At 38.3% G+C, this 26,665-nt stretch overlaps 2 protein-coding genes across 2 annotated transcripts in view; one reads left to right on the top strand and one right to left on the bottom strand.

The window, feature by feature from the left end:
- The first annotated feature begins 94 nt into the window (after nucleotides 1-94).
- On the top strand, nucleotides 95-17,029 carry LOC133531304 (uncharacterized protein DDB_G0284459-like). Its single transcript, XM_061869437.1, has 12 exons — nucleotides 95-457; nucleotides 2,821-2,880; nucleotides 3,879-4,135; nucleotides 4,999-5,234; nucleotides 6,571-6,743; nucleotides 7,045-7,215; nucleotides 8,467-8,607; nucleotides 8,768-10,294; nucleotides 11,895-12,043; nucleotides 13,610-13,723; nucleotides 16,400-16,528; nucleotides 16,845-17,029. The coding sequence occupies exons 1-12, from the start codon at nucleotides 231-233 to the stop codon at nucleotides 17,027-17,029; spliced, it is 3,369 nt and encodes a 1,122-aa protein (XP_061725421.1). The 5' UTR covers nucleotides 95-230.
- Nucleotides 17,030-21,984: 4,955 nt separating this feature from the next.
- The window catches only part of LOC133531684 (bromodomain and WD repeat-containing protein 3), a 57,336-nt gene continuing 52,655 nt past the window's right edge, over nucleotides 21,985-26,665 (bottom strand). The window contains 1 exon segment of the mRNA XM_061870047.1: nucleotides 21,985-26,554. Coding sequence (XP_061726031.1) covers nucleotides 26,457-26,554 — 98 coding nt within the window. The 3' untranslated portion in view covers nucleotides 21,985-26,456.

Raw genomic sequence — 26,665 nt, 5'->3', positions numbered from 1 at the left:
TGACTCTAGCATGAGTATAAATTGTTATTATTTTTCCGGCGAACATAAACAAACACGGCGTGTTAATAACTACCTCAAACGATCCTAACCCTAAACAAATGATTAAAAAAAAAAAAAAAAAAGTAATGCAAACACAAATGTCAAACCGTGGACGCCGCGTATTTGCCAAAAGTTTATTTAGTTATTTTTTATTGAATTAGTGGTCCTAAAAGTGTAGTGTACCGGCTAAGATGCCGAATAAGTACTTTATTTACGCCGGCGGGCGTTGGTGCGAGGTGGACATACGGCGGGGTCGCGTGGAAGGTTTTCGACAACGCGCGCGTTTTTGCTACTTACGCGGCGGGAGGTTGGAAGTGGGGCGCACGGCGACTATCCTGCGGGCGCTACGAGCGCTGGCGGCTGGTGCCGGCGGCGCCGCGCGGGATTCTGCGCCTCTACTTCACCGGCGACGTCATAAGTAACTAATATGCTATACTGCGCACTGCTGCGGTGCTATGCTGATAAGCATTTACCCAATCAAGGAATAACTCGATGCTACTGTGCAAATCACCATTCTCCAAAAATATTATATGTTTTATAAGACTATGACTACGATCCATTTATGTTTGAATCCTATTGCATTGAGCAGTCATATAAGACTAACAATAGCCTTTTTTAGTGTCCCGAAGCTCAAATGGCAAAACTAAACTTTTATTAGCACAAGTAGCTTTGACAATAATGCATATTATGTGTATTAGTTATATTTTTTGTTTAGTTTGTCTAGAAATTCTGATTTCTAGGAGTTTTTTTTATTAATTTCATTGCATGTTGAGAAAAGAAAGCTATACACATGGTGTGAAAAGGGGTTGCCAACCTCATTAACTCATAATATTTATTATGTCCTGGCCTCTATAGTCTGTGCGGAAAGAGACGAGTCATGAAATGGAATGTATGGGGCCCAATACATTTTACGACTCTTCTCCTTCCAAACAGACTAATTGATACCCTAGTTCACTATCCTACTAAATACAGAGAAACATTTGTTTTAATTAGTACCATAGTTCACAAACTTAAAGTTGGTATTATAACCAAATTTTTAACTTGACTGAACTAGGGTATCGTAACATACTATTTAACAGTTAATTTAAATCAACCATTTATCAGGCACAATCTGGATTGTACAGATATGTCTAAAAATATCGATACAAATAGAGTGCCAAAAATATGTGTATTTTAACATATGGGTAATAAAGTTGTGTATACATATTTTTGGCACTTTTTTCATATCAATATTTTCAGACGTGACAATACAGTTAACATCAGAAGTAGCGGATCGAACAATGCTTCAAATAACAAAAGTGATGGTTGCATGTGTAGAACAATTAAGACTGTAAAAGATTTTTGAATGTACATTTTAGAGATTAACACATCTAAGATTTGCGGATGACATTGTTCTACTTGCTAAAAACCCAGACGACCTAAACAGAATGATAAACGATATTGAAACTAACAGCAGAGAAGTAGGACTATCAATGAACCTGGAAAAAACAAAGGTGATGACAAATGGCGAGAAGAACATCATTAAAATAGGAGAAATGACAGTGGAATATGTGGACGAATACATTTACCTCGTCAGATTATATCACCTGACGAAACAATAGAGAAAGAAATAGAGAGAAGAATAGTGAACGGGTGGAAAAGGTACTGGTCCCTGAAAGAAGTCTTCAAAGATAAACAACTCCACTCTAAGACAAAGGGTAAACTATTTAACACATGTGTTCTTCCCGTCCTAATGTATGGTAGCCAGACCTGGGCGCTGACAAAAGCTACTACATCCCATCTAGCATGCTGCCAGCGTGCCATGGAAAGGAGCATGATAGGTGTACGGAAGACTGACCGGCTACGAAACATCCTAATTAGGAATAGGACGAAAGTCCAAGACATGAAATGTACATGACTTCACAATGAATAAATGAAATGAAATGACATTGACATAAAAATTAGAAGACATAAATGGAAATGGGCTGGCCATATCATCCGAGGCACAGATAAATGGAGCAAGCGAGTCACCCAATGGTACCCAAGAGAGGGAGAGAGAGGAGCAAAGAGACCTCTAATGAGATGGGATGATGACATTGCGCAGGTAGCTGGCCGTACCTGGAGCAGAGTGGCAATAGATCGGAGAGAGTGGAGAAGGTTGGAGGAGGCCTTTGCCGAAGGGCAAGCAGGCAAAGAATACAAAAGATGGGAGATAATAGAGAGATAGTAGTACTGTTCTTTGTCCTGTAAATAAAGGCTATTTTATTTTTATTTATTTTTATTTATTTACATTTTAGAGATATGGAAAAGTTATCCAGAATATCAGATACTTTTGGCGTGTTGTTTCATCCGCTACGGACTGTAGAGTCATCATCTTTATGTATTTTTTTTCTTATGTAGAATTTTTTGGACTATTTAAATAGCAATGAATTGTGTTTTTTTTTTTTGTTATCTAAACCATTAAAGATTTAATCAACTAACTCTATGATTGTATGATTGTGTGTTTGTTTCTGTGTATGAATAAACAAATAAAAATAAATAAATATTTGGGGACAATCTTACACAGATGACGTACTAGAGGATGATATACATACATACATTATAGATGAATACATACTTGTATACCTACATAGAAAACACCCATGAACCAGGAACAAATATCTGTGGTCACCACACAAATAAAATGCCCTTACCGGGTTTCGAACCTGGGACCATCGTCTTCATAGACAGGGTCACTACCCACTAGGCCAGACTGGTCGTCAAACATCAACTATGAATACTATGATGATGTTTTGTGTGCAGGTCGCGGCGACAGAGTGTCCGCGCGCATCGCTGCTGCTCCCAGCATCACCATCATTCCAGGTACCAAAGAAAATTGAGAATAGAGGCTGTTCAAGGCTGCGTATTGTCAAAGTTTTAAGTTAGTCAACTAAATTTACTGCCATCTTTCACACACATACACACACACACAGAACTAAAACTCTTGGAATGATATATGTGTCAAAGTCTAAAAAGGTCCCACTTTGTTGCTTACTATAAGGATGAGATTTACTTACAAATATCTTTATACAAATAACCTGTCAAAGTGGGAACTTTTGCTTGGAATTGTCAAACACATGACTGAAAGTCTTGAAATGACATAATTATGCCTATATGATCCATGTTATTTCATTCATATGTGTTAAATATAAAGCAGTGTCACCATCTACTCGAGTATAGGCCAAAGGTATATTGCCATCTATTCTAGCATAAATCTTTCTTGATTTTTTAAGGCACGTTTATTTAGACTTAATTCATCTAATACGGAGTTATATACATCTTTGAAGGTGCTAATTACAAAAAAGGTTCTTATTAATGGTATCAGACAATCGTACTTTACGAGCGAAACGACCCTTGCCTCCTAAACGGTACTTCATTGTGACGTCATGATCAAGTTGTCTTGAAGTATGAAAAACAAGAAAACTGCGGTTTTTAAATATTCCGTTACAATCCCAATTATAGTTGCTATACATTTGATTATTAAATAAAATATAAGGAACCAAATGGTACCTTTTTTTTGGAAATTAAAAAAAAAACTGTTTTGGCCGGGTCCACATAGAGCGAGTATTTCCTCGCGCACAAAACGGCCAGTGTAGACGTGCCTCGGCCGTTTTGAGCGCAAGGAAATTGCCTCGCGCGTATGTTCGCTCTGTGTGGACCCGCCTATTTTTGAATCTTCAAGGTCTTGTATTTTTTTATCATCATCATTTTGTTGTGTCAGTTGAATGGATAGAAAATAAGCAATTTAAGACAATATATTATATTTTATATTTATATCTATTTGATAGTCAAATAAATCAACATCATCATCCCTATTTTAGATGTGACGTAAATGCCAACGAGTTAGGCGACAAGCCAACCTCCACATCTGTCCAAGCCCAAGAGACTCCCCCGCGCAAAAGAAAACGATCCACCAGCGAGGAATCACACAGCAAAGCCAAGCAGATTAAGAGCGGCGAAGTAACACAAGAAACTAAGTCTCCGCAAAAGAAGGCAATAGAAGACAAAGAGGAGCTAATTGTGAAAAGTCTATTAGAAGACAGTAAGGAAAAGAAGGTGGCACTGCAAAAGAAAACTGGTGAGTATCTTTGCATAATATACCAATGTTTAATATAAGTACAAACCCAGCTATAGAGGTTTCCCACTTATCCAGGTTTCACTTTAATAAGTATTGCTATTTACGGTGACGGACCCTAACTGGCCCAACAGTAAATGTCCGTGACTACCTTCTTTCAGTTGGTGAAGTTGCATAATATGAATGGCCCGCTTCTAATAAGTAAGTAAGTAAGTAAGTAAATATTCTTTATTGCACCACAAAGAAGACAAATTAAAAAAAAACAGATTTACAATGTAAAGAAAGGTAGCAACAGGCGGTCTTATCGCTGTAACATAATGATAATAATAATGTCTAATAGTGTGTTACATACAGATAGTATATCTTATATAACATGTATCTGAGGCTTTCTTATTTACCAGCTGAGGTGTGTATACTATTTTTCTGTTTGATGTAGCCAGAAAGCGGCAACTTGGAGAAAAATGATTCTGTCCATTCCACAAAATATAACTTCTTTAAATGACCCTAAGGGAATTAGTTCATTAGCAATATGGCCCTATCACTGAATAAATAGCAATGAAATTAAAAATTTGTTGAAACTAAGATCTAGAACGAATTACTTTCTTATTATCTCAATTGGCGGGTCCACACAGAACGAGCTGCCTCGTGAGGAATTTGCCGCGCAAAGCAGAACGGTCTGTTTTTAATGTGCCCCGTCCGAGGCATTGTGGCCGTGAATACGTTTGCTTCGCCCGAGGCACGTCTACACAGACCGATCTGCTTCGCGCGGCACTTTTCTCGCGAGGCGACTCGTTCTGTATGGACCCTGACATACCACACTAATAATCGTATTCCATAAAACATGTTTTTTTATTATCCAATGACAGTAAAAGTACGAGGCCCAGAAGAAGAGGAACTAGTACAAAGTCTCCTAGAAAGCAGCTCTTCAGAAGACATAAAAGAACAGATACAGTCACCTAAGAAACCTGGGCCAAGATTCCGTGAAGATAAAGAAACACAGAGAAGTCCGCAGAAGTCACAGAAAGCGAAGACTGTAGCGAGAGGGAAGGAAAAAGAGAAGTTAGTACAGTCCCTGCTGCAGACCAGTTCTGATGATGAACAGGTATGGTTTATAAGGTTTTAATTTAGTTACAGATTGGTAATGAAATGAGGTTGTTCTATAGGTCTGATCTTGACCAGTGAATAATTCGGTGATATATTTTTAATGTGCTCTGAGTTGATTATCATCGATAGAATCATCATTAGGCTACCCTACATTTCTTTTTAATATTTTTATAAATGTTCGTATAGCTTCGATAGATTAGGTATTGCTTTTTCATGAAAATAATATCACTATATAAAGGAAAATTGTTTAAAATTTAAACGATAAATGTTCGCGCCTAGAAGGCAACCGTTATCGTAAAAAAAGGAATAAAAATCTTACTTGGAAAGTAAAATGCTCTATCTAGTGCAGAAGCGTATCACTTTCTGCTTACCTCATAGAACAACAATGACCCTATTTCAGAGCATGAGAAAGGAAAAAAATATATAACACTTGTTTCTGCTATAGTGACGTCACGAGAAAAAAATGCTGGTTGCCGTTTTCTGTTACGTGACATACAGATAATAAAACTACGATTATAATTTTGAACTTAAAATTTAATTTCATGTTTTATAACAAGATAGTATGAAATTCGTATTTCTTATGGTAAAAGCGATATAAATAGCCGGCGCGTGCGTTTTCCTCGCCCGAGCGCGTCGCCTCGGCCGAGACGTCTACTTGCCGGTTTGTGCGTGAGGAAATTGCCTCGCGCACCTTTACCTTTATAATATGATTTTGATAGATGAAACTCTAGTGTCATAAGTAAGGCACCTCGCTTGCACTTAGGCCGCATACTGGACGCCGCCACTGGTTTTCAGAACAGTTGAATAGTCGGGTGCACACAGAGCGAGCGAGCGAGCACGTATGTGCGAGGCAATGTGCTCACGCACAAAACGGCCAGTGTAGACGTGCCTCGGCCGAGGCAGCGCGCGCGTTTTCCTCGCCCGAGCGCGCCGTCTTGACTGAGGCACGTCTAAACTGCCCGTTTTGTGCGTGAGGAAATTGCCTCGCGCATATGCTCGCTCTGTGTGGACCCGGCTAATAAACAACTCTATACATGATGATCGAGACTCGGTTATATGTCAAACAATGGTAAATCAAAACAAAATTGTAACAACTGTAAAAGTTTATTACCGCCATCCAATGAGTTTATTGGAACTTATGTATGATATGCCAGATTTTTTATTTGTTGACATTACGATGTAACCTGCAAACGGCACAGGTTTTCCCGGGGTATTACTGTATGGGGCTCAAAAAACGGAGTGTACAATATTTTAAAGGGTACCACACACTCGTGATACCACTGCGTGTGGTATGCTACTGGCACAAAATATTATCTATCTCCATTTTCTCCCAGGTACCAACCAAACCCCAGCCTTCAGCCAAGTCTCAGCCCACACAGGAGTCCGACAGTAGTTCCTCGTCCTCAGAGCGGAAGGAGGTGTGCAAGGAGCTCGTCATCGGGGACGATGACGTCAGGGTGCTGCGAGGGTTCCTGGCCAGGACTGCAGGGGGAGACGAACTCAAGAGGTAGTGTTTGTCAAGTCTCAGTTTGGAGACTCCGACATTTTCCGAGCCCTGAAGGTGTGCACACCAACAACCAACAATAATATCAAAGATGTTGCCCCCTACCTTGTTTTTATACCACAGATTTTCGATTGCCATTTTAGTAAAATGGGTAGTCAATTGGTCAATCAAACTGTAATTTTAGTACTTGGATTACACAGCTTAGACTTGCGCGCTGTTGGGCCTTATGTTCAAAAGCTGGAACTTAAATGTGACATTTATACTTCGCGCCAGAAAATAAATTACAGCAAATTTTATTATCCAGGTTCGACAAAGACGAGGAATACAAAACCGGAGTGTTCTACAAACTGAACCCGCTGGTGTGCCTCAAACGGTGCGGACCTTTGGAAAAACTGCTGACACAGCAGCTCACTCTAAAGGAGTTTGCAAGACACTTAGGACTGCGGAGCGTCGCCGACGTCACTCCGGAGAAGAGGTAGTTGATTCATTGATTCTCTGGTTGGAATACAAAGTCCGAGTGTTGTACAAACTGAACGCTGGTGTGTCCCATATGGTGCGGGTCGCTGGGGAAGGTACTGACTTAACGCCAGACTTTAACTCTATTCCAAGCGTAGTACGATTTATCCACCATATACGCGCCTAGAGAATCAGTTTTAGTTTCTTTAAGGTTCAAATTATATTGGACTTTCGGGAGATGAGACTTTTTGTGTAAACCTTGTAGATTGGTGCGGCCTGGAAAAGGGTTAAAGGAGCGGACCGTGGAACACGTGGCTACACAGGTTCTAGAAAGAGTTTCTATCTAAGCGTCTGTCACCGTTATAGGGTTCGCTAAATTTTACTGTATTTTTTTTATACTACGTCGGTGGCAAACAAGCATACGGCCTGCCTGATGGTAAGCAGTATCCGTAGCCTATGTACGCCTGCAACTCCAGAGGAGTTACATGCGCGTTACCGACCCTAACCCCCTCCCGCCCCTCGTTGAGCTCTGGCAACCTTACTCACCGGCAGGAACACAACACTATGAGTAGGGTCTAGTGTTATTTGGTTGCTGTTTTCTGTAAGGTGGAGGTACTTCCCCAGTTGGGCTCTGCTCTAGATCTGGAATGACATCCGCTGTGCTGTGCCCTACCACACAGAGCGAGATGACATTAACAATGCCCATACCTCTCTTAATGTAATGTAATGGGAAGTTTCATAGTCTATCTGTAACACGTGTAAGCATGAGGATATCACATTCTAATCATACATATATACTCGGTCAAGCAAATCTTGTCAATAGCAAAAGGCGGCAAATTCGAACAGCAACACTGTTTTCGAATAATTCAAAAATCGCGTCTTATCTGTGGAATGTGGATAGTGAAGGACAGTCATCATGTTTGTTTACATTCTGAATCGTTGCTATTTCAAGAGAAATTTCTGCTGTCACCATTAAATACCAATATATCAAATAAGCTTGTGCATGAACTGAAGCAAAGTCAAGGTGGCTACAATAATACAATCACGGTCGTCGATCGTAAATATTTGTAAAATTTGAGGTTATGATAGCTACATGTTTTTGGTTCCATGTACATTGCTGCTTTTCTTAGCGCAATACCAACGCAATACTGCTTTTTGAGTGTTGCCCTAGTTCACTTTGCTGTACATTGCTACTGACATACTTTGCTTGACAGATTATAATTTTACTTAACAGACCCAATGTTGACTTGTTGAATTTTTTATACATTAGATATCGCATGAGACACACCACGCGGCAGGCTCGCAACACCGCTAGTATAACCAGCGACAGTGAAAAAGAGAAGGCGAATGCCGTCCAGCCAAAAAGGAGGCAGTTGTGGAACAGGGACAGAGAGCTGTTCAATAACTCCCGGTGAGTTTTTCGATAAATTATCTTACTGCCTTATTCATAACTTTACTAAGAACTTATGCACAGCGCGTTTTTGTTTATTGCGCAGTCGCGTCGCGTCTTTTCATTACACGGAGCATGTGATATTCATTTGTTAACTTAACACATTTTTGTGTCTCCCTAGATCGTCCCGGTCCAGTGAGCTGAAAGTCAAGCCTCAGATACACAGACCGGCGCGAAACAGTTCCCGAGACACCACTGATAGCGACACAGAGATCAAGCAACACATCCGGAGACATCTCGAGAGACGGGCCAGTGCTAAGCTTAACCCTGGGAGAAAAGAAACGAGAACTAATAAAGATGATGACTCTATAGTTGTAGAAAGTGATAGTGATGAAAATAGTAGTAATTCTGATGATAATCAGAGAAAAATTAGACGCAAGTCTAAAGCTGCAAAGGATGATAATGAATCTGTGCTAGTTAGCGATGATAATAATAGTAACGCTAATAATAATGAAAGAAAAACTAGACGCAAGTTTAAAGGAACAAAGGATGATAATGAATCTGTGCTAGTTAGTGATGAAAGTGACAGTGCTGTGGATCAAAAACAAGTAAAATCTAGAAGCAGAACTAGAGCAAAGAGCAAAACTGCTGATGAAGAATCAGTGGTTATTAGTGAAAATGAACAAAGTGATAGTAGCAAAAGTGATACTACTAATGAAAGTGCTGGACCATCTACTAGGAGAACTAGATCTCAAGATCCGGAAAAGAGAATGCCAAGAGAACATAACAAGTCTGTAATGATTAGTGATACAGATAGTAGTGCGCAAGAAAATACTAGTGAAACTAGAACTAAGTCTAAGGAGACTGACAAAACGCATGGTAAATCTATATTAGTTAGTGATAGTAATACAGATGAAGAAAATCAGGTCAAAAATGTACGAACTAGATCTAAAGATCCAAAAAGAGTATTGAGAGACAATAAAGCAGATACCAATACAAAAAAAGAAAGTGATAGAAAAACTATAAAAGACGTGGATAATCAAACTGAAACTACTAAAATAACTAGGTCATCCAAGAAGATCACAGAAGATAACTCTAAAGATAATCAAAAGGCGAATAATACGAAAAAAGATGAAAAATCGAGTAAAATAGAAAATACATCTGATAAAAGAAAAGAACAAAAACCAGGACCTTCAAGAAGAGAAATTAAAGAAATTCCTAAGAAACCAGAAACCTATAAAAATCAAGATAAATCAGAAATAAGCGATAGTAGCGACGCGTTTGAAACATCTAAGTTATCGCCAAAGAAAAATAAAGAGAAGATAAAAGTACGCAAGGATTTGGCTAAAAGGATATCAGCTATTAATAAGCAAAGGAATTCTAAAGGGAAATTTATTAAACAATCACCAGATAATAATGATAATAAGAATAAAACTAATGAAAAAGAAAAAGCTCGAAAACTGAATGATGATAGAATTGAAAAAGCGGGCCAAAAAGATAAAAATAAAGGATATGACAAAAACAGAACAGAAAATGATAGAGATAAAGAAAAAGATAAAGTGTTGAGAGACAGAATAGATAGAGACAAGGATGAAGAGGAGGGAAGTAAAGGTAGTGACAATCAGAAGACTGAAAATAAAGGCAAGGAAAATAATAGGAAAGCAGCGGCTGTAAGAAGCATGTTTGTCAAACCTATTAAATTTAAGAAGTAAGTATACTGTTTTATACATTTTCTCATTGCCAGTGTTAACGAATGTAACGCCAACGTTAATAAACACATTACGAAACTTAAATTACTGAAATTCATCCTTGATAAGGTCAATATGGAGAAGACCAGCATATAATAGACATTTCTCAAACTTGTAATGAAATGTTGACTTACTTCAAATTAGGTCCGGAAATACTACATATCAGGTGCGATGAGTGAAGATGATTTGTAAAGGAATTTCATACAGCCTTACACACCTAGGTCTGTAAGGCAACATTCTTTTGTTTTTAAACGTCGTGTGGCACGTCTTGGCATTCAACCATAAAAAACCTATAGGGAGCGTGCATGAACTGTAGGAGGCAGCACAGGAGCCGTGTCATATTTTTGGCGCGAGGCGTAAATGTGATGTTTTTTGTTCCGATGTAGCCCACAAGATGGCAGAACCTACTATGCACAAGAAAACACGTGACGTGTACATGTGCATGTTTATGGTTCTGATTCAGGCCACAAGATGGCAGATCCTCCAACGCGCACGGTCCCTATTAGAAAAATTCTGCCATTATGTGTTTTTCTTTTCTTTTTTTGACGTTTTTGCGTTTTTTTCTTTTTTGTGTTTGTTTAATATTGTTTCGGGGGTTCAAAGTGCGCTACGACGCACGGTTAAGGAGATCTTTTTTTTTCAGTCATGCAGAAATCTTTATAGGGCTGTATCTCCTAAACCGTGCGTCGTAGCGTAAAAATAATCAAATTTTCGTTCCCCTATTAATAACCCGAAAGTAATAATAACTATCATCATCATCATCATCATCCTATTTTTTTAAATTATTTCATTGCAAGTTTGAGAAAAGCACTATACAAATCTCGGCGAGAAACGGGGTTGCCGGCCGCGTATCCCTACCCTATATCTACTTGGCCTGTAACCCTTCGTTTCCCGTATATAAGTATTAGTATAAGGTCGGGAAACGAAGGGTTCAAGGCTAAGTAGGATAGGGATACGCGGCCGGCAACCTTATTTCTCGCCGAGATTTCTATAGTGCCATTCTCAAACTTGCAATGAAAAAAAATTAGCCTATTTTTCTCGTAGGTTTATATAGCCAAAAACAAATTACGAATCTACTACTATTCGTAAAGAGAAGAAAGGGGCATACAGATAGTTATAAATGTTGTTCTCTAGGGGCTTAGCGATGCCCATTAATGTTCTCGCACATAAGTTAATATGGTAAAAAAAAAACAATTGGGTGGCATGTTTTAAATACTTATTTGATATCATATATACCTAATTTAAATACATATATAAAGATCATCTGTCTATCGTAAATTAGAAGTATGAACAGTTAATGTCTAAGGATACACCTGTCGAATTTATTTGTACGATGTGCATTGCGTCTCACTCTCATTAACCAAAAAGTGAGATGCAAATACAAATTGAACCAAGAAATTGGACAGATGGAATACCACTCTAAGCAAGAAGTTGGAAATCGTAATAACATTTTTTCTTTCATAAAATCTTCCTAGTCAGATATTTTAGTAAAATGTGTTGTATGAGCTTGAACATTTACATTGTAACAAGCTTATTTATATAAATCTTTATTATGTTCAGGTCTAGCGTGGCGAACGGACGTGAATACACGTCATCAGAAGACCACGCGATCGTAGCGTGGATATCCGTCGGCAACCGGATGCGAATGGTCAACGGCAACGCCATCTGGCGGGAGCTGCAGGGCGAGTACACGCGCCTCACGTCGCAGAGTGAGTAGCGCCACTATACTGGAATGTATGTGGGCAGTAGGGTGGAGCCCCACTCGAGGGTGATGCTAATGCAGGTACCAGGACGTACCCCCACCCCAATATCAACCTTGGTGCATTCCGACAAGGTTCACGATGGCGCGCCGCGCACGACAGACGTGGCGTGCAAGCCATAGAGCCAGGTAATTAGAAGGAAACATAAAAACCCGAGTGATTCTGTAGAAAGCGACCTACTTTTTATTTTTTGTCAAAGTCACAGAATAAATAATAGGGACCGTGCGCGTTGGAGGGTCTGCCATCTTGTGGTCGGAATCGGAATTATATACATATACATTTACACGTCACGTGTTTTCTTGTGTATAGTAGGTTCTGCCATCTTGTGGGGTACATCGGAACAGTAAACATCACATTTACGCCTCGCGCCAAAAATCTGACGGCTCCTATGCTGCCTCCTACAGTTCATGCACGTTTCCTATAGTACTACCGTACAGAAATGACACTTCCTAGTAAACCGAAGTTTGACAGCGATTCAGGGTCGAAACATGGTGTCATATTTATAAATATATTTATTTATATATAGTTTATAGTATGTAATATTACTTTAAGTATAGTTTTTAATTATTCTTTAAGGTATAGGTTAACTGGAAGAGATCCCACTTAGAGATAAGTTCGCCTTTGTATTACACTATTTTTCTCGTACAATAAAGTGTTTACTTACGCTTTTTCTGAGTTGTCTGTAGAAAACAGTCTGCTGATTTTAGCGGGGGAGGGTCAAATGTATGGCTATTTGTACGTCATACAATACATATAACATATGACCATTGGCCGAGATTTTCGACAGAGATGTAAGCTCTTAAAGTCGACTCCAAAGACTAATATGTACAATTTAATGTTAGCCCTCTTTTAACTGTCAGTGTTTTAAACAGTTTACCGGCGCGCCGAAGGCTCCTATCATTTGTATACGACACTGAGATGACGTCCTTATCCAATTACTTAGTTTTAAATTGAAATGGCTTATAACATTTGACGACCGGTTTGGCTTAGTGGGTAGTGATCCTGCCTACGAAGCTGATGGTCCCGGGTTCAAATCCTGGTAAGGTCATTTATTCGTGTGATGAGCATGGATATTTGTTCCTGAGTCATGGGTGTTTTCTATGTATTTAAGTTTTTATAAATATTTATATATTATATATATCGTTGTCTAAGTACCCTCAACACAAGCCTTATTGAGCTTACTGTGGGACTTAGTCAATTTGTGTAATAATGTCCTATAATATTTATTTATTATTATTCTCTTTATTTCTCTTTCTTCATAGGTTATGTTTTTTACAATATGGATATAAAAGTAAAATATAAAAATACATCAAAAAATACTATACAAAACACATATAAACACATTGTAAAAAACTTAACCTAGTGTGCCGCCAGCAGCGGGGCAGGGCCCAAGCTGCCGGTGGTCAGGGCTGCAGAGAGAGGAACCGCCGCACTATCCGCGCCGTGTCCAAGATCACCGCCTTCTGCATCTGACCCTTGATCCAACCACCATATTATTATTATTTATTATTGCAGCTCGGTCGTGGCATTCGCTCCGGAACCGCTACCTGCGCTACATCCTGCCGTCACTGGGCCAGCTGGCGCTGCCGCCGGCGCAGGTGTCGCGGCTGCGCGCCGCCGCGGCCGTCGGTAAGTGTCGCCGTCGATACAGGCCGCTTCAAATGTCGCATATCGTGGCACTCGCTCCGTGACGGGATGTGACGTAGGCATTACATCCTGCCTTCACTGGACTAGCTGGCCCTGCCTCCGTCACAAATGTCGCCGGCTATTTAGGGTTGTCAAAATTCAAGTGATTATCTTATCTGTGGTTGTGCACGCAAAGGGACGTCAAGTTGTGCCAACCCTAATAATTGCTCGGAGTAATGCTGAGCCGAACGGAGCCGAGAACGCCCGAACAGTGCAGTGCAGTTTCCTTCCACTGGTTATAGTAGAAATATACAAAATAAAAATGTATTACAGCACAGATTTTATAAAATAAGAGTAGTTAGTAACTAAAATTAAATCATTAATTATAGTAATATTTTGATTTTTATAACTTTGTCATGCCAGGACAAAGAAAATGTGACCAACATACGAAGCCTGAAGAGCAAGTGAATTGGATGGCTCCGTCGTGCTCGCATCTTACTTGTAAGAAAGAGATATCGAATAAGTAGAATCAGACCAAGCTATAGTCTGTATGGCATCATGGCATTGTCAATGGATGGCACAGTGTGATTGTGTCGTCATTGATGTCAAATTTCTATGAAAATTATGACTTTTATAGAAACCGTGCGTGTTAGAGGGTCTGCCATCTCGTGACCTGAATCGAAAACTATAAACGCCTCTAAGCAGGTGCTGCCCTATAGTTCACGCTGGCTCTATTTTACATAGTAGGGTCTGCCATCTAGTGTCTTAAATCTAGAAATGGAAACTTGACATAACGCTTCGCGCCGATGAATAGCGGGCTTCTGTACTGCCCTCTGCAGTTCACGCACGCTCCCTATATCGACAGTCAACCTTGTTCTGTTCAATTAAAACGGTGCAAAGTTAGGCTAGACGGGCCCTAATCGACCTACAGATATTGAGAATTTTAATAGCAATTGGTTACATTGATTGCTTCTGACCAGTATCATAGAAAAATAAGTAAGCATAGAGTGCTCACTCCATACATCAGTTTTCTTACGAAAACGCTTATTGTTTTCGTAGTCGACTGCTTGTAATTGTATTGTAATATTAGTTGTGAATTGTTGAGCAATACACTTTCACTTTTTTCGTCAGTCGCGGCACTCATGACATCTAGTGGTAAGTAGCGGTACTGACAAATCAGCTACTTGACTAGATGTCTACTACGAAAATAATAAGCGTTTTGGTAAGAAAACTGATGTACTCGTATGGAGTGAACACTCTATCCTTACTTATTTCTCTATGCCAGTGTCGTTTTATAATTCTGGGAGTTTTTTGATAATTACTAACACAGAGACGCTTTCCAGATATCTTTCTATAGTTTTTCATGTTCTGTGATAGGAAGCTTAAGAATTAAGTATTTCAAAAATATTTGGAGTAACTTATATAGGCATGTAACGCCATTTTGAGGCATTTAGAAAGTTTTACAGAAAAATTAACAGTCACCTCGGAGCTCATAATGCAATTTTTAAATGTTTGAGTGGATTAGTAGTGAGTAGATTTTATTAATTATTTACTTCCTATCATGCAGTGAGTTGATTTCATTAATTGTTTATTTTGGATCTAAAATTAATTTAATATTTATCGGTTATTCCAAACCGAAATCAAAGATCAGCACTATTCGTTTTAAGCTGGTCACATTATTTCTGCGTTTGACATTTGTGGTTGTCATTTTAGTCTCCGGAATAAAAGAACAGACTATAGTTTATTTGAATTATTTTATCTTGTTTAGTTTTAGACTTAGTTTAAGTAGTAGCTAACTCAATTATGTGCAGACTTCAAATCTTACTACTGATATCATTTTATCGACATCTCAACCCTCTAGCTATGAAAAGTAGAGGTAAGGAATGCAATACTGTTGCTCCATAGGCAGAACTGTTGCAAACGTGGCCAGCTATCAGCTATAAATAATAGTTCCAAATCACTCCAGAGTAGCGCTAGAGTAGCTAAGAACGTAGGCGTTATTGACGGAGTGAAATGCGCTATGATTTGTTTTTTTTTTTTTTTTCAAGTATTCTAGGTTTTTTGACGGACACTTTTTGGTACATGGAGATACCTCTACCTTCCATACCTCTAGCATTATATTTCAACTGAATATAGGATTCATTCTGTGCACACATCTTTAGAGTTATAGTCCAGATTTGAACTACTTAAGTTATTAATATAATTCCTGTAAGTGTCTCAAACTTATTTTGTGAGTAGGGATGAAAGTTTCGAAGAAAATCAAATGTTTTTTTTCGGGAATTTTACAAAATTTTGGTTTGTTTTTCGGTTTTTTTCCTATTTTATCCAGAAAAATTAAATACGTCATACACAATGCTACTGATGGGTGATGACCAAATGCCAAAAACTAACACATTAGACGTGCAACCTTAACCTTCCTGTTTAAATTCCCAATAAAATTCATATGGAAAAATACAGAATTAAAAAAAAAAAAATTTTTTTTTTGTCTTTATTTGGTTTTTCCGAAGTATTGTAACTGACATTTGCTTTTTTTTCGAAAGAAACTTGAAAAAAAATCGTCATTTGTAAATATCCCGTATTTTTCAGGGTTTTGAAAAAACCCTGAAAAACGCTAAACGAACGCTATTTGTGAGCCAAATAAATAAAATAAAAAATAAAACTGATGGTTTAACTCGCCAGGTAAGTTAAAGACGGTGTCCCGTCGGAACTCAATATTCAAGAGCCAGCGAGTGGTGAGCGCGTCCACCGCTGGACGGCTACAGTTCCGGCCCGCGTTCGACTCCGACTCGGATTCCGATACAAGCAAAGGTTAGTCATCCCTTCTAAAGTAAGCACGAAGAATGTAGCTAAACGAATGTAGAAAACTATAGCGAATCTGATCGGTTAAGCCGTTTTTGAGTTTGTACAAAGTCTATTTTGACGGATGGGTAACTGCGGAACCCTACACCGAGCATGATCCGACCTTGTTTCGTTCGATACCCCCCGTCAGGGGGGTATGAGGGGCCGCTTCCGCCTTCCGGCTGCGGCGGCTGTCACGGCGGCCCGACCTTGACATGCTCTTGGCCGGTTTTATACATAATCCTTATCGGCATATCTCGCAAAAAAATAATTCCTTTTGTTACAGCGCCCACGGCGCCGCCCTCGCCGCGGCGCCGCCCCCCCGCCCCGCCGCCGCCGCCCCCCGGGCCCCGCCCCCCCGCGCCCGGCCCCGCCCCCGCCTCGCCCCCGCGCGCCCCGCGGCTGCGCGCGCGCTGTTCCAACGTAAGTGCAACCCCCACGCCTAAGAAGAGGCGGATACATCACTTATAAGACGCACACAACAGATTTGTTGTACTTACATAATGGTACAGTTTCATCTTTATGTTGTACCTAATGGTATATTTAAGTTCCATCCATTTATTACATTGTTACAGATTGTTTTACCTCGTGAGGCCCAGTACTATAATTATATTACATACAGTTTGGACTTTATACATATAGTGCTAAAGTTAATGATTTAAAAACATGATGTCACCGGGCCTCAGGAGGAAGGTCTCCCCACATATATTGACGTGGAATCGGCAAAAGCCGGCAAAAAAAAACTTTATGGGTATATATTCTCCACACAATTGGAGCTAAACAGACGTCGTTTGGCTCGGATGATTCCTGCCGACAAGACGCTCTTATTGCGAAGAGTTCAAGCCTTTCTCTATCGGCTATTCTGCGTCGATAAGTGCGGGGAAACCCTTAATGTGGGGGGGGGGGGGGGGGATCGACCATATCTTTTTTTTTACAAGAGACCAGGAGTCTTGATAGTTCCTACGCAAGATCACAAAAATAGTGGGATAATATTTTATTTTTGTATTTGGGGCAGGTCGTCCAAGTCAAAAGCCAAACTTTTCGCAACATAAAATGTACCTTCTATTTTTTCCTAATTTGTACACGATACCGAATATGCCCTTAAACTTAAATAAATAGAATATAATTTGAAATAGAGGTGGATTGTCAAAGAAAACTTTGTAGCCACAGTAAATTTACTGCCATCTTTCGACACATGATTAAAATTTTTAGAACGCCATTTGACTTTTATCCTTATTATTTTACTGATATGTGTTAATTTTTTTAAATATCAAAAAGTGGCGCCATCTAATAGATCAAAGGCCAAAGGTATAGCAGCATCGTTTCGAGCGATAGCGCCATAACCTTTAGGTAGTGCCCGGTAAGATGGCGCCACTTTTTGATATTTAACTAATTTAACACATATCGGTGAAAGAATAAGGATCAAAGTCAAATGACGTTCTAAAAGTTTTAATCATGTGTCGAAACATGGCAGTAAGTTTACGTGGCTACAAAGTTTTCTCTGACCATACACCTCTATTTTAAATTCTCTTTGATAAATAGTGGGGATTTATGTTACACCTTGCATATATCAGGATATACTTTGAATGTTTCACTTGTCATAATAACATTATTGCTTTAACCCTTTTCCAGGCCCCACCAATCTACAAGGTTTTCCCAAAAAATCCAAATATATTCCAATTAATCCAGCTTTGACGATTCATTTGAAGACAAGTCACATTTACAGGAACTGCAATCTAATTTGAACCTTAAATCTCAATGTTAAAGTTGAAATTGTAATGGCGCGTATGTGGTCGATAAATCGTACTATGCCTGGAAAAGGGTTAATTATTTGAGTACCTACTAAAATATATCTTTACGACGTTCTTACGCGAACAGCATCAGGGCGTTTTCTAAAATAAATGTGACGATCCACGGTAAAAGGTACCTTATGGCGGTTGGCGCTTACGCTGTTATTTACGACGCTCCAATACTAATGCCATGCTATGCAACGTAAGCGCCAACCGCCATAAGGTACCTTTTACCGTGGATCGTCACAAATATTAAAAACCTGATTCTCACAAATCTGGACTTTCTTGGGCTCATTCTACTCAGAATCGTTAGCATTGTCCATACTACCATTTAAAAAAAATGCCCCAAAATGTCCGTTCCATTACGTCTCGATTAAGTGTGGGGGAAAAAATCACTTGTATGAGCGTGACGTAGTGAAAACTACATTTCCTATACAAAATGTGGGTCATTTGTTTTATCATCAAGAATAGATATGATAGTAATTCTGAGTTGAAAGAACCCAAAAACACCAGGATCTGTAAGAATCAGGTCTACAATATTTTTTTTAAAAAAGCTCATCAACATCAATAAAAATTGAAAGTAAAAATATGCATAATGTTTAGTTGTTATTTGTGTTATAATATTGTATATACTCGTACATAAATATAAATAGAATATTGTCAAAAAATATCGTGTTTTCAATACTCATGTCAAGCTACAGGTGCTTTGGGGTAATTAAAAAAAAAAAACAAATGACTAAAAATAAATTTCTTGTAATGATAAGTTTTTGTAAAAAGTGATTTAAGGTATGATATTAAATCGTTGAATAACTAGTACCAAATTTTTGGGATTACTACATTTTTTAAAGTATTAAAACACCTTATTTCAGACTTATTGGATTTTAGTTATAATTCTTCAATTTGACTTTATATCATAATCCATGAAACATTGCAATTACCCGTAGGACGTCACATATGTCAATGTCCTACAAGCAACACTCGCTAATAACCACCACAGGTTCATAGCCATAATGAGCCATATTGCTACTCAAATAAGGTTGAGTTTTGTTTATTTATTTTTTTGTAATTAGTGAGTTTTATTTGTCACCTGACGATATGAAACATCAGATTTTTTAACGCGATTTCGGGGTTGGTCCTGTTGTAAAAGTCGTTCAGTCTATATATATATATATATATATATATATATTCACCCCTCAGAATCAGACATAAGAGAAACACCTGTATTATTATAAGGTAAAGTGCCAAATGTGAGCTTTGAAAGGGCTAGGGTACCGGTACTAATAATAAAAATAGACCCAATTATGAACAATTATTATAAGACGCAAAGGGTTTTACGTTAACCTTGAAGAATTTAACAACTGGAGTCGCCTTTAAGAGCTTACCCCTCTGTCGAAAACCTCGACTAATGGTCATATGTATTGGTCATATATATTTGAAAAATTTGACGATTTAAAAGTGCTTGTTGCTAGGCCTATTTGAATTGACTTTATGGTTAATCATATAATAAAAAAATCTTATATTAATTTAGCTTTAACAATAATGTATTCTGTTAAGATAAGAACCGCACCATTTCGATACTTCTCTGAGATTCCCACGTGACAGGCTGAGCCTAGTGTGGGAATCAATGTACTGCTGGTCTTGTAACGCCAAATTCTTCAAATAAATATATTATTCTAGTCTATTCTATGGACTGACGTTTATCTGACATGGCTATTTGTACGTAACGTACAACACACATTTGTCGTGCCCCTCCCCCGTTAAAATCGGCACTGTTTTGTACAGAAAATTCCAGACAAGGCGTCTCCAGTTGTTAAATCCTCCAAGACGTTAACATTTATTTTACTACAATCAATTTATAAATAGTTGCGTTCGTGGCCAACAAAAATGGTCTCGCCGGAAGATCAGATGACCTTTGGGTTTGCATTATGCTGAGGCGGGACCATTTCGTGGTAGGCACCTTTATGTTTTAAATTTTGATATTGTATTATACTTGTGTTATGTTATAGTTTATCACGAATGTTTTCGATACTTAAAATGTGCATTGGTGTCTATCATAAACATTGGTGATTATCGTATTAGTAACAATTTTAACTGAATATAAAAAATAGTCTTCCTCGTTTGAGAGTCATACTGAATCGATATTGATCTCAGTTTAGAATAAGCTTTGTTTCTATATTACCGATACTGTTCGATTGTCCAATTTACTGCCCATATTCCAATGCCAATATACTATCAAATTTTGAGGTCTAAATAATACTTGCACAATCTGAGCCATCAAAATCGCTGCTGACTTAGCTTGGTCTAACTCTACCATTTTTACATCCAATTGACAGATAGAGCGGACAGTAGAGCGCTTGTAGCCTAGCGGTAAGAGCTTTCAATGTATGATTTGATATTTACCAGTCTCTTTTCGGTGATGGAAAACATCGTGAAACCGGATTAATCCCAACAAGGCCTAGTTTACCCTCTGGATTGGTAGGTTAGATGGCAGAGTAAGATGAGCTAGGTAGGATAAATTGAGGCAATCTATCATATTAGTATCTGGTATTATATAAACAATTAGTTATTTAGCTACTTTTTAATGATTACTAACGCCTAAAATATATCAATACTTTATTTAGAATAACAATGTACATAATGGATATATACAGAGGATTACTATAACTAGTTTAATTCTAAAATAGGCCCTTGAGGCATTGTACCAAGGATGCTGGCGGCATTTCCTCGTTGTATCGCAATACTGATGCGTTGTGCGAGGCTCTTCGGTCACCAGTTACGTCAACGAAACGTTTCGCGATTTCTGCAAAAAACTTGTGCGCGCTGGGATCCCATGGACCAACGCCTTATGTAATTTTGAATTAGGTGTTTCAAAATAATATGTATATTACATACCGAGGGTAAGAAATGTCTCAGACAACATGTGATTGTAAGCCGAGGCGAGGCCGAGGTCGACAAACATGATGTTTATCTGAGGTTTTGTTATTTATTACTCGGCCAATTGCTAATTTAATTGCTATTTATCTGTTCGACGGAGCCCGAAAGCGGCAACTTCGTTTTGCGCAGCGGGCTGCAAGTTGACGCTTTCCGGCCGGAGGGCAGAAATATATTTTTTTCTGTTCGTGACAGTTGTGAAAGAGACAAACTTAGTATAATTAATCTCAATTATGTTGTTAAACTTTTTTGTATGAATAAACCGAAAAAATCTTTTATTTGTTTTTGTTTCCATCTTTCTCTTTTGAACCTCCGCAAGTACCTGGAATAAATGGCAAGGTACCTACGTAGAATCATCAGGCCCGATTTATATGTTAAATAATGATAAGTGCGAGTGAGATAACAGTTGATGTTTGCGTAAATGCCGACACCGCACAAGAACACAGTAGGGTTGTCACAGACTTACACAACTGCCCAAAATAACAGCTGGATAAAACAATATGGGCAGCCTTGTAAGTAGTACCGAGCTACTAACAATGGCGGCGTACGCAGCTCGGGTGCGCGCGACCCTCCCTTCTCTTCTCTGTCTAGACGGCTTCGTCGAATGACTGTATTGTTTTATAAACTGTGGTAATTGTGTGTAGTTTATTTATGTGTGTTATTTATTTTACATCTATAGTCAATAGGTGTAAATAATAAGTAAAATAGTATAAAATAGTCAATTTATTCGATTTGGTTTCAACATCAACACAACCACATCTTTGTCCAACTATGTACAAACATACACAACACAATATTGCCCGCAAGATATTCGGAAAATCCAAAAGAAACATAATTTTAGTTGCTTTTGAACGCCATGTCTTAATAACAGAATAAAGCAATAATTTTAAAAACCAAATTCGTTGACTCGCCTGGTACCTTGATAGCTTAAATAGGAGATCGGCCATCTTAAGGAAAATATTTCAAATAATGTTCAAATTGACTTTAACCACCGTGGACATATCGCATTTTATAAAATTTCCCGGCGGTATATTAGTAACTTTAATGGATATCTATGTAGATAATTATATTAGTCCAAGCCCTAACTTTACTACCTTTAGTTATAATTAGGTTATATAGACATAGCGTGCAAAAGGCTAAATACAATGTTAGAAAGTCGTATAGAGGTGACAAAAAAAATCAACTAAATTTATTTTATAGTTTTAAAACGAATACGGGACTTAATCGCGTAAACTTACGTTTATTATATGGCCTGACGTTTCGAACGTGACGTTACGCTCGTGGTCACAAGCAGGCAGACTGACTGACCGAGGAATTGTATCAACATCTACCACCGACCACGAGCGTAACATCACGTTCTAAACGTCAGGCCATATAATAAACGTAAGTTTACGTGATTAAGTCCCGTATTTGTTTTAAAACTCTGAACGAGAATCGTGTTGGTTTAAATCAATATAAATTCCTTTTTTTTTTTCATTGAAAACCAAGAAATTATTAATACATTATATACAGAGTTACATTTCACTATCAGTTTAGAAATAATAATAAAAAATGAAAAAAATACTGCCACTAGCGAGACTCGGAACTTGAGATTACGGGATGGCAGCCCACCGCTCTATTCAATTATCGTTTCCATTTTTCATTTATTTCTATAAAGTAAAGGCTGTGCACACCGGATGAGTTTGCGTAGACGTGCACATGCGCGTTGTAATATACAGATCCTTATAAGACACGGCACACCGCCAGCGTCATGCATGGATCCAACATTAAAGCGCACATGCAGCTGGTGTGCTGAGCCTTTATGGTATCGTTAGCAACGGTCTCATCATGGTTCAAATTTGTCGCCTGTCACTATGCCCGTCACTTTCGCACTTACATACTTGTTAGAACGTGACAGGTATGGTGACAAATGAGCCGACCATCTAAGCCCTAAAGTCTTTTTTAAATACAAAATTATCATTTAACTACCAATACAAAATATTACATCTAGTTATGCTAAACATTCCGCTCAGTGTCTATGTACATCATCAAAAATACAATTGTGCTCATTAAGAAACAGTTACAAAAAAAGAATAGTTTCATAATTTGCTACTTAGCTTACGCGGTACAGTCGGCACCAATTAGATAATGATGGCCAAAGTGGTCAAATATATCGGAATATATATATTTCTATAGTTAGAAAGGTGCCCTACGATATATTTGACCAGTTTATCCCTGGCCGACTGTACTATTACATATTGAGAAAAATATACACAATTTGAACCGTATTCCATTCAAAATAAATTCCTAATCGCACAAACCAGATGCGGTTGATATTGGTTACTCTTTAATTGACTCGATTACATATTATAAATAAATAAGTACTAATTCAGGTATTACTTAGGCTAAGAAATTTCGCTAAATAAAACTACTTATTTGAATTATCGATACAAAAAAAGACCTCCAATTTCTATTGCATAAAAAATTAATCTTAAAAATAAAGGTATCCATATTGACTAAAGAAAAAATATTTTGCGCGACTATTCCATGACTTTTTTTTCTAAAAGTAAGTATCCTATAAAGCTGTCACATACATTCGCGTAAATGACAGAAGAAACGCAATCCGATGAACTCCAAGCAACACCAGGATGGGAGTCGGCATTCGTATTATTTCCCCTCTGCCAAAGATAATTAAGAAGACCAAGAGTGCTCACTCCATAGAGGTTTGTTACAAAAATACTATTATTTTCGTAGTCTGCATCTAGCGTCAAGTAGCGGAACTCTCAGTACTGCTGCTCGACAATATATGTCGCGGCAAACAAAAAGTCTAATACTCAACGATTTTCCGCTAATATAATAACCAGCGTAATCGGAAGTCTATTTTCAACTCCTACGCTTACTCTGGTTATAATATTAGCGGGAAATTGTTGTGCATTAGACTTTTTGTTTGCTGTGCACAGCGCGGTGTGCGTGAAAAAAATCTTATTTATTCGATGTCAGATTTTATGTATAAATGAACACATTAAGTTAAAACTTACTACGAATTGTGCGTAAGTAAGTACCATGATGATAACTTAAAAAAAAAACTTCTTACAGAAACAACGTTCGTCATTATGATCTCAAAACAAAACGTATATGACAGAAAAGCAGACACAAATAAATCTCTTATTATTTCCATTGTAGTAATATATATGACTATTGTCAACAGTCGATGTTTTTCTTTAACTTGATTACTTTTATTTAATATCTACGTCCCTACCGCGAAAAACGAAAATCGATATTTCTTTAGATTCCTCTCTATCGCTCGTATATGCATAAGCTTGTTTTGGCAGCAGGCCCTCTCATCATCATCATCATTTAAGAGCATGGCTCTTGTCGGTGGAGTAGACGCCAGTTTTCGCGGTCCTCGGCCAAGTTCTTTCTAAAGTATGTCTACTTGGCTCGACTGAACTTATAGAAATAAATGCATCTAGTTTTGTTCTTATTAGACTCTCACAAATAAATGTATGTGAAATATTCGAATTAATTGTTTATTTAGATTAAGTTGTACGTGGTTAGCGTTAGTTAATGTCTTTTGATTTGAGCGCCTGCGTCTAGTCAGCGCTATGGCAAAGAGAATTTGAAATAGAGGTGGATTGTCAAAGAAAACTTTGTAGTCAGAGTAAATTTACTGTCATCTTTTGACACATGTGTAAAACTTTTAGAACGCCATTTGACTTTGATGCTTATTCTTTCACTGGTATGTGTTAAATTTGTTTATATATCAAAAAGTGGCGCCATTTTACCGGGCATAACCTAAAGGTTATGGCGCCATCGCTCGAAACGATGCCTTTGGCATTTGATCTATTAGATGGCACAATTTTTTTTGATATTTAACTAATTTAACACATATCAGTGGAAGAATAAGCATCAAAGTCAAATGGCGTTCTAAAAGTTTTAATCATGTGTCGAAAGATGGCAGTAAATTAACTGTGGCTACAAAGTTTTCTTTAACAATCTTCAATTGGCTATGGTACATAGCCTCGATGCACAGTTGCGCCAACGTTGCGTCGAGCAGCAGCCATAGAGTTGAGTTGAGCCAGACGCTCGGGACGCTAGTGTGGGGGCCCATAGACAGACGGATGGACAAGTCACATAGAAAATAAACTAGCTTATGTATACTTAATTTATCACACTGATTGGACGCGAGTTCTTAAAATTACGCTTTCCATTACCCTAGTTTAATGTAAATCCCCGTAAGGACCGATGTGCATTACAATGTACACTTCAATTAGAACCTTGTACTAACTAAATAAAGTCGAATTTAATTTGTTTCGGTAATGTGTCATATAAAAGAAATTCTACGTATTTTTTTAACAATAAGATTCAATCTTCCCTATCGTATCGTAAGGATGCCCCAAAAATATGCTGGCAAATTCTTTTACAGTACATATGGTGCTACTTTACCGCACTAGTGCGAAAATTAGCATATTACGTTACTATGTCGAACATTTAAAGGGCCATATGTACTGTAAAACGTTGTACGAATGTGCGAATAGGTAATTCGCAACTCATGTCGATCTAAAACACTCCCTTCGGTCGTGTTTTAATTTATCGCCACTCGTTTCGAATTTCCTATTTTTCGCACTAGTATCGTAATGTACTATTACAGTACATATGGTGCTACTTTCCCGCACGCGTGCGGGAATGAGCACTTTCCGTGCATATGTCGAAATTTGAAAAACCCTTTTGTACTGTAAAACGTTGCGTCATGCGTGTTGTAAACGTGCGAAAAGGTAATTCGCAAATCATGTCGATTTAAAATACTCCTTCCGGTCGTGTTTTAATTTATCAACACTCGTTGCGAATTTCCTATTTTCTGCCCGTAACCGATGTATATTTACGTAAGAATATTCTAAAATTATTTGTCAACTTATTTCTGGGCCTCCTGTGTATAAGTATAGAATAACATTTTATATTGTGGGCGTTATGAGGCACACGACTGTCATATGAGATCATTAATAAAAAAAATATGCGTAACAAGTTCATAATGTCAAAATATTAAAGACGCACAGTTGAGCGCGGTTCAAACAATACATATTCACAAATATATACGTGTTTTTTTTTGTTTTCCGTGATGAAACATTCAACTCGCACATTTGTATGTCCATGTCTAACTCCTCAAATGTTCAGATGACGTACTGTGCAAGTTGTGGTGTCTACTCCCGCAGCAGGCCCCTGGCCTTGGCGGTGAGCTTGCGCACGCGGCCTCGCGACGAGATGGACACCGCGGGGGCCTCCGACTGAGAGCTCGATGCTGTAAGTAAAAACAAACTGATTGTCTGTTAAAATTCCATTACTCTAGTTTGAGAGAACTCTCGATAAGATACCTGTTTAATTTTTATTTCTCAATCATGAGAAATGAGCG

The sequence above is a fragment of the Cydia pomonella genome, chromosome 25 (assembly GCF_033807575.1).
Source record: "Cydia pomonella isolate Wapato2018A chromosome 25, ilCydPomo1, whole genome shotgun sequence".
Classification (NCBI taxonomy): domain Eukaryota; kingdom Metazoa; phylum Arthropoda; class Insecta; order Lepidoptera; family Tortricidae; genus Cydia; species Cydia pomonella.
Note: the sequence above shows the minus strand (reverse complement) of the source record. Positions and strands in the feature narration are given on the sequence as shown.